The sequence below is a fragment of the Zasmidium cellare genome, assembly GCF_010093935.1.
Source record: "Zasmidium cellare ATCC 36951 unplaced genomic scaffold M409scaffold_33, whole genome shotgun sequence".
NCBI classification, from domain to species: Eukaryota; Fungi; Ascomycota; class Dothideomycetes; order Mycosphaerellales; family Mycosphaerellaceae; genus Zasmidium; species Zasmidium cellare.
The window spans coordinates 378,897-393,972 of record NW_022986977.1 but is presented as its reverse complement, the minus strand read 5'-3'; the positions used below and the strand labels follow the sequence as shown (position 1 = coordinate 393,972).

The following is a 15,076-nucleotide window of genomic DNA, read 5'->3' as shown; positions in this document are numbered from 1 at the left end:
CCAATGATGCTTCATGAGGCGACCGGTCTTGGTGACCGGCGTGGAGCAGCGATCAGTAATCTAGAGGTGCGTGACCGGTTGTCCCGACTCGCGCCCTCGACGCAAGCAGCGAAGCTTGAGCACTTGAGCCTGAGCCTGAGGTGGCAGAAGATCACAGCACGCCCGGACCGGTCGTGTGTGAGATGGCGTATCTCACCTCCTCCTCGACCATTGACGGTCTCCTTCAAACCGCAATGACTACTCTCGGCCGGCGTGGAAACCATGGCTCCAGAAAGCCGGCGAAGATAGCGTGCGTGTCATGTCATCGGCTCCAGGTGTGTGCTCTGCAACGCTCGTCCGGCTACGCAGCTGATTCGAAACTAGATGAAATGCATCTGGCTCGAAGACTCTGTATGCCAACGGTGTGCACGGGCGAAGCGTCCCTGCGTGATACCCAACTCGTTCCGTGGGAAAGGTCCTCCACGACTCCATTCTGTGAGAGATGTATCAGTCTCCCGTGTCGATTCTGCTTTCAGTAGAGGATCAAGTCCTGCGGAAGATCTTCAACGGGATGATGGCAACGGCGAACGTGAGGTAGCCGCTATATCGACAGGATCTGTAGTGTCAGACAGCAACACGGTCTCGACGGATGTCATAGAAGTGCTGTGTGGCACGGCGCCAGTCGTTGCACTGGCACGCCTAGGCGGCCAAAGCAAACCTGTGAATTCGCAGATATTACGCTATTGCGATGCACCAGTCTCTCCAAAGCAGCTAAAGGATCTGTTGCGCTTGTAAGATCTACTGCCTTCACTGGTGGAAGTAACCTGTAATCACGCTAACCTTTGGGGCCGCACGAAAGTTTCCAAAACCGTATGCTCTACCACATCCCGGTATTTATAGAACGAGACTTTCGAGATGTGGATGATCTCATAAAGAAGAAAAACAATCTGGCCGTGCGCATCGCATTCGTAACATCTCGATTCATCCCAGGCTATCAACACATCCGTGCGAAGCTAGCGCCTCGGGTACTGGCCATCCTCAGCAAGAGCCACGGCGCCATCTCCGTTGACGAAAACGAGCAATGGACACTCCTCCAGTCCATCGCAGTCTTATACGCCTACTCCACGCCCTCCGACATCGATGCCAAAACCAACAGCCTCATCCCCGCCTGCAGCTCTCAGCCCGGGCGCGCTGAAAGCCCTCATCGAAACCCTCGCCGTCCGCATGAGTCTGCACAAATCGCTTCGATCATGGCAAACCGCTCGCGAGAGCCAAGCGAGCGATAGGAGCAAAATGGTCGCGTTCCGCAGATATATCTTCTGGCTGTGGCTGTACACCATGAGCCAGCACTTCGCGCACTTCCACAACGCCCCGCCGTCGATCAGAGAGGATCGTTCGATTAGGGATGCGGTTACGGCGCTGGGCGTGCTGAAATCCGAGGCGTAGGTGGAGAGGATTTTGGCGGAGGTTGAGCTTTGTCTTATGTGGAATCATTTTGGGGTTAATGATTCGAGTCTGGCTGAGTGGTGGGTTCCGGAGGACACGGAGGCTGAGTTGGAAACGATTCTGTCTACTGGTCGCGAGGTCGACGGGAGGCTATCTGCATGGTGGCAGAAGACACGGCCAGTCTCGTGCGACCTCAGCGCGGAGGACTCTCGAGGCGGCAACACATCTATGGCCTTCCATTACTGCTTCTCACGCTTCTGCATCAGTCTCTACATGACGAACCTGATCCACTCCGCCGACCTCAGGGGAAGTCGACCGCAAACCGCTCCGGAATCCTCACCAGAAGAACACCCTCATCCTCCTTCTCTCACAATCACAAAAGGCCTCCAAAAATCCCTCGACGCCGCCCTCGCCTGCTGCAAGTCCTTCCTCTCGCAAACCCCCTTCTCAGCCGACAGAGCCCGATACATCCCCGACAACGGCTTCGCGATGATTACGTACGTCGCCTGGTTTCTGTTGGAGGCGGTTTGTCTGCTACCTGAGTCCTCAGTCTTGCAGAAGTCTGAGCTCGTAGACACCGCGAGGAGGATCTCGGAGCTTTTGAGTGATCTTGCGGCGGATGGGGCCCATGCGGCGAAGGTGTATTCGGGGAGGTTGGAGGCGAAGATAAGCGCTGTGGATGGTTTGCACGAGGCTTTGCGGCGCGGAGCATCTTCGCGGCTGGAAGTGGTTGCAATTGAGGAACTGGGAACGAGGAGCAATCCTCTACAGCCGGACATATTAGCTACGCCCTCAACGCCCTCCCCGATTGTCATTAGCCCAGCCGCCGATCGAGGCGTTGTTCTCGAGCACACAGAAAGAGAGCTGACTCAAGCGTGTGATCTTGAGCAATGGGATTCATTTCTGGACTTATCGTGGAAGTGGTGAGCGACAGGTATTCGATATGATGGAGCAGATATCACAGTGGAGATTTTCAAGGTTCACAATGTCGAAATAGGGGCCTAACAGGGCGGGGCCTGCTTTTGTGAGCAATGTGACCGGCGGTCATGCGCGTAGTTAGGGTGTTGTTACGAATGTCTCAAAGATGAATTATAATCTGATCACTGCCTTGGCACAGATCCGTTGCTGTCAGTATGCCGGTCCGTATGCGATGAAGGAGAGCTGCGGAGACCCCTGAATTGGATTTCCGGAGCAAAGAATGGCTTCACGGCGACCGGTCAGAGACAAGTGTGCTGCAGGCAAAGCTGTGACTATTTACGTACCTATGCTGTCGAAGATCTCGAGCTGTCTTAAGCCGAATAGATGGGAGAACAGGGTCAAGCAACAGAAAGTATCAGTTCTGAAGGTCGAAACTGATCGACTTGTTCTGTAACTTGGTCCATCGTCCAAGCCATTTCACTGTTCCTATGAACCGAGAACTCGCCACATTCATGATCTAACAGACATAATTAAAAACAGGATTCTCCTGATCCGTCAAATCCACAAAGGACAGATTAGGATCATCGACGAGCTCAGGTCGCTCCGCACGCAAAGCCGCCTTCCCCTTATTCTTGTAGCGATAGTACATCCTGATCAACACATTAGCAAATCCACGTCTCGAGCTTCATTGTACGTACCATAAGATAGCGAACGCGGCTTCGCTGGCGGAAAGCAGACTCAAGGTGGAGATCTGTCCGGTCGGGTATCCTTGCTGGGCCTCGCTGCCGTGGTAGGACCATGGTCCGCCTGCGATGCTTGTTAGCCCTCAGGAGGAAGAATGTTTTGAGGGTTTGAGAGACGTACTGAAGCCGCCGAGGTTGGCTAGTAGCACGATGGTGGCGTTGGTGGCGGACTTCTTCGTGTGCCCTGCGACGTTCGCTGCTAGGAGGGAGAATTGTTGGACAAGGGCGCCGTAGAATGTAGTAGACTGGTTGATGGCTTTTAGTGTATTGTCAGATGTGGTTTTGCTGTGAGGACTTACGATATAGAGACCGGCAAGCAGCGTAGGGGCGTTGTCGCGATCTGATTTCCAGAGAATTGCAATTCCCGGCGAGGGATGGAAGGATGAATAGCTGGAGAGATATTCATCAGCATTACGTCGTCGCAGTACAAAGCGGCTTTCATACCATAGCGATCAGAATCCGGTGTCGTGGAAACTTCGATCCAAGGATGCCTGAGGCTACCATAGACACCATCGCAACAGCTGTCGCCGGCATCAGGAGTAGAATTCCCTGACGGTTACTATACCCGAACGAAGTGATCAAGAAAGGCCCATAAGAACCTCCTGCAGCATTCGCAAACGCGAATGCAAAAGCGTAGACTCCTAGCAGCGCTACTTGAGAATCTGTCGCGACTTCTCGCAGTTGTTTCAGTTTGAATTTCCTCGTCTGAATGCCGGTCTGGTTGGTCGTAAGTCGGCGGACTGCGATTGTTTTCTCCTTGGGTGTTAGGAACCAGGCTGTCATCGGCGCTGCTGGGAAGATGAAGAAGGTAGCGAGTCCTGTTCCTATCGTTACGGAGCCTAGGATTACGTAGATCCATTTCCATGGACTTGACTCATATACGCCAGTTAGACCGGTGGCGCCGAGATCGATCTACAGAGGTTTAGTACTGATGTACATTGAAAGACGATACTGCACTTACTGCTTGTCCGACTAGTTGGCCTAGAGCAGAGCCTGCAATAAACAGAACCACCCTGAGCGGTTGCTCCTGCGTCTTCCACCACATCGAGGTTATAATAATCGCCAGCGGTTGCGTAATCGTGGAGAATCTATAAAAGAATCTGCGTACATCACAGTCAGAATACGCGGACCAGATCGTGTACATCGGGCACTCACCTCAACGCGAGAATGTCCTTATACCCCTTACAGACAATCGTAAGGAACGAAAGCAGCCCAGTATACACAATGAACACAGAATTGAACTTCCCGTACGAGACATATTAAGCCATCGCCAGCAAGGGATACTGTCCCGCAACCGCTCCGAGATTCGTAATCGAGGATGAAAACGAGTATTTGGATAGGTCGATGGTGACTTGCCCGTCGCCGGCGACTTTGAGAGCATAGAGCTTAAGATCCTGTACGAGGCCGAAGAGAGCGGCGAATCCGTACGCTTGAGTGTCGCTGTAGCTGACGATCTCGCTGATGAAAAGCTATGGCCCCTTTGTTAGCCTTGAGGAATTGAGATATATGGAGACGTAGGGAAGCAAACCAAGGGCAAGACGACAAGGTCTATCTTCCATCTTACTCTGTTCTCCTCCTTGACCGTCCAAGTCACATCGTGGCCGTCGACAGCAAGACGAAATGCGTCGTCGATGTCGTGACCTCGTTTCACAGGCGGGCTCTCGTAGTATGTGGTGTCGTGAAATGGGAGAGGAGCCCGCTCGATAGTTTCATGTTCGACTTTCTCAGCCATGGTTCCAGAACGGTCAAAAAGCAAGAGATGAAAATGCTTTGCAGAAACCTGAGTGTCTGGTCTAACAGCCGCAGAACTCGAAGATGTATTCAAGAACTAGAATGGTACCAAACCCACGGGCCATACTCCAGACTTTCCTACTTGATCCCCCGCATGCGCCATCCAGACAGCACCAGGCATGAAGGCCCTCATTCGGGTGCATTTAGGCTGTGCTCCCCCAGTTCGAAGTGAGTCTTCCGGCCTGTGTGACATGATGCACAGAAGCCAGTGCCAGGACGATGGCTGTCGGTGGACGTCTGTCAGGCTGAGATCACTAATAAAGCCTTGGCTTCGACCGGCGAGGAGAAATGAGTGCATGCCGGATGCCGGACGCCGGGGCCGGACTGCTGGGAATGTTTAGCCTGTAGTCTGCGGCCGGTCGAATGATGGACAGAGGTCTCAGACATTGACTTCTCGTCCACCACCACCACCATCCACGAAGGCTGGTAGATAGCTGTCGGCAAGACGAATCGGCTGGCGGGAGGTTGTTCGGTGGTGGTTGAAGGAGGATCCATTTGGGAAGTGGCGGATGTCGTGAACGCCGAATGGGGCGGCTGCAAGGCCTTTTGGAGCACGTGTAAGGAGTATCATCCAAGAAAGTGCAGGAGGTGTACTTGTCCTGCCGACGATCCTTTGAACCTTTCGGTGGACGAATGCTGATCGATGTCGGAGACGAAAGCGTAATCTCAGACGAGCCTGCCGGTGATACGACGTCCTTGTCAGACTTGATCAGTTCTCTGACTTCCTCCTATCTTCATGACCAATACATACCCAAGCCGTGTAGCCTGATGAGAGAGAAAGTCACTCACATCGTTAAGACCAACGATCGGGTTCAGGTAGAAACGGACTGCATATACAACGTGAGCTACGGCTAACCGTTCTGTACAAAATCGCAGTACCGCCACCACCATCGTAGCGTATAACACTCAACAATGCCAATTTAGTGATTTTCCAATGCAACCAACAACAATCGGCCGTCGAAACATCATTAGTAGAAAGAGGAGTCACCCACAACCGTCATTGCAAATAACCCGGGCGTATTCCCTGAGCACCGTGCGCCGCAGAACGATATCCCGCAGACTCCTCGCCGTCCCCATCCCACACCATGCCATTCTGATCAGCGACTTTGAACGCGTTTACATCTGGTCTCTGCTTCCTCGCCCTGGTCGGCTTCGCTGGCTTGGCTGCGACGTTGGCCCAGGAATGTGAGGTAGCTTGAGTTGGCTTCGGCAGCTTGACAAACGTGAAGCCGTCTTCACTGCTCGGGCTGGACGAGGTTGCCAGCGATGATCGAGACCTCGGACTGGGTGCGTCCGAGGTTTGCTCCGTATAACACTCTGCCATTTCGACCTCTGCAGGGTCGGATGGCGCAGTCGCCCTCGTGGATGGAGGAGGCACGTAGTTGGGCGCTGAAAAGACTTTCCTCTGCACATCATAGTGCAGCGGTTCCGTGTGGAAAGCCAAGTACAGACCCAACCAGAGGACTCTCTCCACCCGGGCCTTGTGCGTGTTGTCGGATTCGATCGATCGACCGTCATCCTCAGTCTGTCCGTCGAACCATCCAGAAGCAAAGTAAAACTGAGCCCAGATGAGACCGCGTATCAAAAAGTCCTCTGACAAAGGCTTCACGTCCTCTTTGCGCTCTGGCGCAGGGAAAGCCCGCTGCCTAGCGCATTCCAGGATCCAGGCACTGATGGGTTGGGACCGAACGAGGGTATTTAGGAAATCCGCAAGCGCATCCCACGCAAGGCGCCCAACGTTGAGCGCGTCAATCGTATGGTTTTCAGTCTGATCAATGGAAAGCCGGGTCCGGAGGGAGTCCAACGAGTGAAGGCTGACCAGCATCACATGAACGTATGGGAGAATGTCCTCTATAGAAGTGTAATTTCTCAAAGCCAAAGCGAATGTGTTTTCCCAGAATGAAGTTGTTGAAACGAGTGATGGAGTTGGTGATGCGTTTGTCAGAGCGGGCTGAAATTGGTTTTTGTGGTCGGCGAGGCCACCAGGTGTCATCGAGGGTCGAGAGTTTTGCATTGCTCGATTGATGGCCATGGCGTATTGTTGGAAGAGTATGTTTGTAGGAGATCCTAGTTCAAAGATAGCAGCAATATTCGTAACAGCCAAGTAAGCGCCAATGTCTCGCAGTTTAGGTAGTTGTTGGTTGAGAAGCTGGAGGGCGTCGTTTCCGACGGTGTCGATTAATTTCTGCTCTGCTTTGGAGTAGACCAAAGCATGGTAGGTCACGATTCGGGCTTCGACGGAATGACTGCTGCTTTGAATCGTATTCTCGTCTTGTACGATGGGACCGCACAATGTCGAAAGTGAGTCTCGCGCGTTAGGAAACGGTATCACACAGCTCAGTGACTTAGCATAAAGACAGAACTTTCGCAAGCTGGGTCGCTCAAGTATGCCTAAATGGTGGTAGAGCCTGCCAATAGCTGGATGGCGATCGGACGCCATGGTGTACCAGCGAGCGGCCACACCTGGAAGGGGTCAGTCAAGATCTTCAAGATGAGAGGAGTTATGTGCTCACCTCCCCATGTGGCATGAGCTTCCTTTTCTTCCTCAATAGCCATACGATAGCGTGCAAGGTCTCCCAAACATTCTATCCAGGTATCAGTGAAACTCGGCACCGTTTCAAGGAGCAGAGCCATCATCTGATACGCCAGATAGATGAATGCTAGCATGTAATCCTGTGAGTGTGGACGACGATGTCTAAGCACTTCTAAAAATGTGTGTATACCGTGCTTCCACATTCTCGCGGGGATGCTATACTTTGTGGGCAGGCCACGAAGAGCCTGTGTAGCTGACGGATGTTGGGTTGCCTATGTCATGATCAGCGATGTTCAAAGATGTGGACGGATCTTAACCCTACCATGAGGAAGTCATGGTGCTCGTAAAGAAGAGTTCGATGCAGTGCTATCAAGGCTTGCCACTGTTCTGGACCAAGTTGCGAGTTTGGGTCAGCAGCTTGAGCCGCGTCGATATTAACACACTTAGCCTCAACCATCACGAGCCCAGCGTAAATGCCCTTGACCTCAGCGCCTAGTTGTTCTTGCGAGATGGGAGAGGAGTCTGGTTGAAGGATCAAGCCTGGATATCGGGTGTTGGCCGATAGCTGAATGAGGCCTTTACGCCTCTGACCAACATCATCACGATGCTCATGAATAGTCTGCGGTAAAGATGTGGATGGGACGACACCAGCGCCTGGTGCGAGTTGTCCTGTGTTCTGCCTTGATGGCATGGAGTCATACCCACTGTCACGGTGCTGTGGCTTGGTATGTCTGTCATGTGATTGAACAAAAGGCCTCACTAAACTTTTAGCTTCAATCATACGGCGTTGGAGGTTTTCGCCCGATGTCCTGCAGTAGGGTTGACGATCAAGACATGCTCGGCGCGGGCCTTTAGATGTGAGGGCCCTCGGACTGCGTTGGGTGGGCCTGCTTCTGTCGGCAGCATGATGACATCGCTGAGGCTCATGCCCCTGGAGTCGTGGTAGTTCGTGACTGGCCGATCGTTTGGAGGCTATTGCACCAGCGCCGAGCATCCCTCGGCCGCGAGGAGAAGGAGGATTGCCATCTTTGTGCTCCAGAGACAGACGGCCAATCTGCTCAGCGGGGGCACCGGAGCTGGGGGTTCCGACGTTGGCAGGAGACTCAGGCGGCGTGGCGTTGTCGCCGTGTGCATTCATAGAATCGTCCGAAATGCTGGGAGAGGGAGAAGTGCAGACTTGATAGCCATACGATCCCGGGCGCGCGCTGAAGGATAGTCAGTATTTGTAGCGGCGAATGGGGCGCAGGCAGATGACGAAGCGGACAAGGCAACGGGGCACATGAGCGTACATATTACTGATAGGGTGATGGGTGGGATGAGCAATTCGCTGCGGTGAAGGCAGCAAGCAATCCTCACCACCGCCGTTGTCGTGAGACGAGGCGGGTGCTGCCGGAGGTTGGCCGTTGTCCGGGTTGAATGGGCCGGCGACCTCGGGGTGGCGCGCTTCTCGCTGCGAAGGCGATTCACAACTCCGATGCCATGGCGACGGAGAAGAGGTGCCAGCGATGTTCATGTTCCTGAGACGTTCAAACTGCAGCGTCCTCTGGGAGTGAGATACATGTGCTGATTGGGCTGCGAGAAGTCTTCCTTGTTGCGTGTCAACTCAATTTTCCCTGCAGCCGTGCCTGAGGTTTTGTATACGGTGACGATATATATCTCAGCGTCTGCCCAAGGACTTACTGGCTCGACAATGGACCTGGATCGTTCTTCAATAACGACAGCATAACAGCCTGTTGGGTGCAACTCGACTGACCCGCCACTTTTTCGTGTCGTTCAATTTGCCGTTCTAGACCGGCGGCGGCACTGGGCGGTACGGAGACTGCAAACAGGACGCTTTCAGAGCGTCGGAAGGGATAAGAAACAGCAAGAAAGTACACCCAGCTCGACGACTAAATGTTAGTGAAAAGGAGTACGTCCGCGTACCACAAGGCGACGAGGCAGACTGCTTTGCTCTGACATGGTCCAGAGGAAGCTCTTTGCGAGAACCGCTGACGCGGGACAAGCCACCGCATGTGGATGGGCAAAACGCCCCCGCCTCCTGGTTGCATGAAGGCAGAGCGGTCCGCATGCGCGCTGTAATAGAGGGCGGCCTCCCGCAGCTGTGCCAGCTGGCAACGACCAACACCTCATCCATTGCGAGTGATCATCAGCCGCAGGCGTGCAGGCTTGCACTATTCTGCCTTATAGACGGGGCGTTGGAACAAACAACTGGTTTTCCATGAAGCACAGCTCTGAATCTCCAGGCAAACGAGTTATAGCACAGCAAAGCAGGCTTCAAGAGAACTCTTAGAACAAAGTAACTTGCCGGTGAGGGCGCCCTCAAGACCACGTGGGACCACCGGGTCAGCCAGCCGACTTTTCCTGTGGAGGCCGCCCTCAGCGCGAACCGTGAACGAATCCACTATCGAAATATATCTCTTCGGATTTAGAAAAAGAAAACCTGGCTCCAGTGGCGATCAGGCGAGCCAGACCCCCAAGTTTTTGCTTATTTCGAACTCTTTGCGGTCCCAAGACTGGACTACGCTGACCGACAAGGGCAACGCGGCTGGCTGAATTGGTATGCCATTGCAATTGGGAACTTACATGCAACCTCTCCTCGACAGGCCTCTGAGACGACAGATATGCTGTACACAAACAAGTTAGGTCCCACTGTTTCACATACATCCAGGCTTTGAATCTCCGCAGGTAGAAGCAATGAAAACTGCTAGTCTTGAACGGTTTTGTGAGCAAGCCAGCCTCTGGGACCACAATCCCCCAAAGACGGATGGCTTGGACTACGGTAAGTAAGGCCATCAATCACCAAACGATGGTCTGCTGGGCGTTTACCCAAGAATCCGTCGATCCATTCTTGTCCAGCTCTACGTCTTTCATTCGTCCCTGACCAGATTTGCCTGACATCGCAGAACAACAATTTGAGAAGCAGCTACCGTTTCTGACACTTGTCAAGTCAACGCAGCAATGAGGCCGCATCGCAATTTAGCACCGATACAGATACCGGCGACTGTCAGCCAGATTACTCGACCGACAAATCGAGGCGCAGCGAATGCCAACCGGTGTCGTCAGCAAATTTTGTCGAAATCCTCCTCGCACCGATCAAACACGGCTTATTCGCCGGTCTATTTCAAACCACCGGCTTGAGCGCGATAGTAGACGGGATGTTTGATGTTCGCTTCAGCCACGCCAGCCACGCACCACCGGATTTGAGCACCGTACGGGAACGGCAAGACACCATCATCGCAGCAGGAGAGGGCTCGTCGCCTTCGGATGATCAAGTTTCCAAGACGTTGCAAGACCGACGCCAGCCGCAGAATTCCCTTCAGAGCTGAATGTATGTGGTGGCGATGTGGCGACGGCGAAGCCGAGATATGCGCGAAAAAAAGCATTCGAACGGAGAATGTTGTCGAAGCGGTGAGAAGACAAGAGTTGTCTTCGTATTCGACGGTCCACGATATCGTCGTACCTCTCGCTCTTCACGGGAAAACAGAGACAAGGCGTCGGGAACCGAAAAACGGAGTCGTGCTACGCCGCTCATTCGAGCCGCTAAAGTTGCCTCAACATGGGAGGCTTCCTAGGGACTCTGTGACAAAATGAAGGCAAACTGTGAGCGCATGCATGTACAAGGTCACACATGCAGTACCATGCTTCGCAGCACCTGCCGTGTGTGAGAAACCAGACCACAAGATCCGTCTCCGGCATGCGAAACGTGATACCGTGGTGGTTTTGTGCTGATCGGAGACGCCCGCAAGGCTGCGTCCGATGGGAGTTGCCTTTCGCATCCCGGAGAAAGTCATTGCCTTCGCAGGTTGAATGCATGGAAATCGATCGAGATATGTGAGGCCATCTGAACACATATATCCCACGCTCGCGGCCATCGAGAGTCGTGGGGGCTATGACTTTTGTTGCACGTCTACATGTTGACTCTCGTGCGGAGAAAGCATATAAAGGTGTGTTAGACTGCACGGTTAGATGCCAATTCTTGTTCTCACCTCTCTGTGGTGTAGCGCTCGAAGCGAACTTCCCGAGTTGTCAATCCAGATGTCATTCAAGCGTCGCATGACTCCTGAGTATCGATTTCAGTCGCCAAAGTATCGCATTGCGTGGCGCCATAGTCATTCTACTGATCATGAGTAGCATGTGAAGTAAGTGAATGATTCAGACCGGTGAAGAAGATGTCTTCAGGGGTAGTTTCGAGACCTCGCTTAGTAATTCTCCGACTCGGCCCGACGGGACCTCAACTTCACGTCTTACAACGCGTACCAAGACCCGACACACGATCATTCACGATGGCATGACTGGAGTGCGATGGACTTCTGGAACCGACTGATTGGCTCGACACTCCAACCCAAGAAACAGCCCGCACGACCAGCCGCGCATGACCCCCAAGCTCGGCTGGCGCGCTTCAAACGCGTCTACCACAGCATTCACGAATTATCGAACAAACCACGAAATGTCGACAACGAAGAGCCTTTGCTCAACAGCCTCGATGCTCATATCAACAGGATTGCGACCCTGCTAAGGGAGGAGACGAGAGCGCCTGCTCCGCATCTATGCATCCAATTCGCCGGCTCGAACCACATCTATGCCTTCATCGGGCGAGCAGCGACGATCAGCTCATACGAACCCATTATCCGGTCGAGCATAGCGGTTTTCGCCGCATTGGTGGACAGTGAAGAGGAGAACTTCTTGGAGAATGGAAACTTTGCTAAGAGCTTGATGAGATTGGTGCGCAAGGTGTTGGAGTCTGGAGGGGTCTTGATTGATACCGAAACGGAGACATCCATTCTGGAATTGTTGTTTACAATATCTGCCAAGATACGGTTACAGCCGGAGATATTGCCAGTCTGGTTTCAGAGCACGGCTAAGCCCGAGTTGGAAGATGTCTTCGTCAAGGAGAAAAAGAGCTTCGTTGGCATCACACAGAAGGATGACTTTCCTCTTTGTTATCTGATGATCGATAGAGTGCATCATGAAGGACGAATAGGCGACTTTGCCCGGACTGGACTTCTGTACATCTACGAATCTACAGGACGCTCTCTTGCACTTGAGGAATGGGTCGTCTCCAGCGATTTGCCAACTCTGATGGCCTCTGGACTCGGCGCACTGTACAGTCAACTTTCCCGCGAACTGAGCATTCTGCATCCTGATGCTACCCTACCTGCTGTCCTCGCAATGAGTGACTATAGCACTACACACCCAAGAGCGACGGCCGAAAGCGCCTTTTCCGAAAGGCACAAGTCTCACATTGCGACGTTCCTTCACTACCTGCATTTCTGGCAAGATGTGCTAGATCACTGCAAAAGCGCGGACGTCAAACAGACCCTTCTGGACCACTTTCAAATCTTGTTTCTCCAACAGCTCCTCTACCCATCTCTACTTCAATCCAGTGATACTGATGCAGGAAGCTCAATCGCTGTCTTGACATACATGACCGTCATGTTGGAGTCACTTGAATACCCGGACCTCATACACATGATGTTGACGTATCTCTTGGCGATTCAAGAGGACCAGCATCTTACAGTGCCTTCCGCGCCCGAAACGCCAGTGAGGACTGACGTGCCGCCACGTTCACCTACTTCTGTGAAACGTCGGCAAAGTCTGATGCTGCTCAGCACACCCAAGAATCCGGACGATGCCGTCGACCCAAGACTGTTCAACCTTGTCGATCTGATACTCAACAACGTGAGCTCGCGGAACAGTCAGGCTGTATTTGCTGCCTTGAAACTTATCTCTGCGGTCCTCACACGTCAGAAGACGTATGCCTTTGGTACGCTACTCAAAGTGCAGAGGAATAAAGGAGGCCTGGCCAGCAGGACTATTGGTGCTCTCGAGGAGGAGCTTGAGGCATATTCTGAGCTGGCCGTCTCACTGCACCGTGGATACGCCCTTGAAAGCGCCTATCAAGGCCTCTGCGAGGATACTCGCTTCTGCATTGAGGCCCAAGTGCAACTCAAAGCTGCCTCGACTGGCGCCAACAGTCTCGAAGAGTATGCAGGCGCTCCAGAGTATCTACTTCTGGACACGGATCCCCTCGTACGGACTTTGCTGGGTCTCTTGTCAACTTTCTTCACGAACAGCGTCGACGTCAACTTGGCGCTTTCCCAGGCAATCATATCGATAGCGCAATGCATTGAGCTCCGGCTTGAAGGCTTTCTTGCATTGGCTTCTGCAGCTTACCAGTTTGCTGAAGATGCTTCCGGGCCGACGAGGCCATGGCAAGCCTACCTGGACGAAGAGGAGAAAGCTGGATGGTCGTCCATACAGCAAGCCGCTAGGCGGCCAATCTGGCCTGAGGACAACGCGCCTTTGCTGCACGTAGCTCTCAGAGCTCTCACGCAAGAGCTCGAGCATGTGCGTATGAAGGTCCCAAGTTTGGACCAATTACTCGCGGATCGCAAGAATATGCTCCAGGCCGCCACCCTCGACACCTCAGAAAGCGAAGCGCCCAGTCTCATGATGAGTAGTCCAACACCACAACCGGCGCATCTTGACGTGCCGCCCACTTCATCAAGAGGCCACAGTCGAAACTCAAGTCGTTCATCAATAGCGCGCGGCAGGGCCAGTACCAACGATAAGGCAACAACTGGCGGAGCGGCTTCGGCCCCGTCCTCGGCTGCAGCCTCACGTGGAGCTTCAAGGGCGGCCTCCCGTCCACCCACTTCACAGAACATCACCAATGTCGAACAAACACCACAACAACAATCAACGCCCTCATCACCACCCGCGAACCAATCTATCTTCAAGCCTCCACCACCAGAGACGCCCTCCACGACAGACGTGCTGATGCAAACCCTCCATTTCGATGACCACGTGCCTGGTTCGCAAAAAGGCAACGAAGGCAACAAGCGGACCGCCAGCCTAAACCATGTTCTCACAAATGTCGTCGTCCTGCAAGAGTTTATCCTGGAACTCGTTGCCGTGCTGCAGGTCCGCGCGGCGATCTTGGGGGAGGGCGAAGTGCGAACTACGAGTCATGTCGTGTGACCAGGTCAGAAAGATAGAATAGGCAGGTAGATAGATGTGTTGCTTTGAAATGATACCCTTGTTAATATTACCGCACTGCTCGCAATACCACCCCGAAGCCAAGTCGTGGGTGAGTAGAGTTAAGGCTGAAGGATCGATATAGCCTTTCTTCTGTAAGACGTCTAGAAGTCTCACCTCACCCGCTGGAGTTCATGCAGTGCACAGAGTACGCCATCAAAAGGCCGCCCGTTTTCTCTTCTCCCTGGCAGACGGAGCAGGATTGACTGCCGAGGATTGTGCCACATGAGCCTGTCCTCCCGCGGTCATGGATATGGATGTGGAACGGGACCATGGATCCGGAACGAAGAGGCCGCCCCTTCCACATTCCCATTCACATGCGCATTCACAACCCCGAGCTAGGCTAGGCTAGGCGACTTCACATCCTTGTTCTTAATGGAGATGGTCGTTTCCGTCGACAAAGAGACCTAATCTGCTCATTCCTGACGCCCTGCTCGCACCACTCAGTGACCTCACATTCTTCAAAGACGAGGACCGCACACAAGGCAATCGATACTTATCCCACGAGATGATTCTCGTGAGGTGATGTGGAATCATCGGTTGGATTCATTCATTGGATATGTTCAGAGCTAAGTCGCTACACACCACTTGCACTATCACCAGACCGTCATCACGGTGCCGTCACCAT

General features: G+C 53.3%; 5 protein-coding genes across 5 annotated transcripts; 3 read left to right on the top strand and 2 right to left on the bottom strand.

The window, feature by feature from the left end:
- Positions 1-1,119: 1,119 nt before the first annotated feature.
- On the top strand, positions 1,120-2,352 carry M409DRAFT_26806 (uncharacterized protein; the record flags this gene model as incomplete). The annotated part of the gene is made up of 2 exons (XM_033808280.1): positions 1,120-1,421; positions 1,494-2,352. The coding sequence occupies 2 exons, from the start codon at positions 1,120-1,122 to the stop codon at positions 2,350-2,352; spliced, it is 1,161 nt and encodes a 386-aa protein (XP_033663843.1).
- A 508-nt stretch (positions 2,353-2,860) lies between these two features.
- M409DRAFT_26805 (uncharacterized protein) lies at positions 2,861-4,818 on the bottom strand (the record flags this gene model as incomplete). Its single annotated transcript, XM_033808279.1, has 8 exons — positions 2,861-2,993; positions 3,042-3,150; positions 3,208-3,342; positions 3,386-3,476; positions 3,531-3,998; positions 4,048-4,186; positions 4,371-4,555; positions 4,651-4,818. 8 exons carry the CDS (start codon positions 4,816-4,818, stop codon positions 2,861-2,863), a joined length of 1,428 nt encoding a protein of 475 aa, XP_033663842.1.
- Positions 4,819-5,117: 299 nt separating this feature from the next.
- Positions 5,118-8,191, bottom strand: M409DRAFT_68892 (uncharacterized protein; the record flags this gene model as incomplete). The annotated part of the gene is made up of 5 exons (XM_033818033.1): positions 5,118-5,420; positions 5,962-7,340; positions 7,391-7,682; positions 7,733-7,975; positions 8,006-8,191. The coding sequence occupies 5 exons, from the start codon at positions 8,189-8,191 to the stop codon at positions 5,118-5,120; spliced, it is 2,403 nt and encodes an 800-aa protein (XP_033663841.1).
- Positions 8,192-10,104: 1,913 nt separating this feature from the next.
- On the top strand, positions 10,105-10,736 carry M409DRAFT_57990 (uncharacterized protein; the record flags this gene model as incomplete). Its single annotated transcript, XM_033813786.1, has 2 exons — positions 10,105-10,193; positions 10,358-10,736. 2 exons carry the CDS (start codon positions 10,105-10,107, stop codon positions 10,734-10,736), a joined length of 468 nt encoding a protein of 155 aa, XP_033663840.1.
- Positions 10,737-11,712: 976 nt separating this feature from the next.
- Positions 11,713-14,391, top strand: M409DRAFT_68891 (uncharacterized protein; the record flags this gene model as incomplete). The annotated part of the gene is made up of 1 exon (XM_033818032.1): positions 11,713-14,391. One exon carries the CDS (start codon positions 11,713-11,715, stop codon positions 14,389-14,391), a length of 2,679 nt encoding a protein of 892 aa, XP_033663839.1.
- Positions 14,392-15,076: the final 685 nt, after the last annotated feature.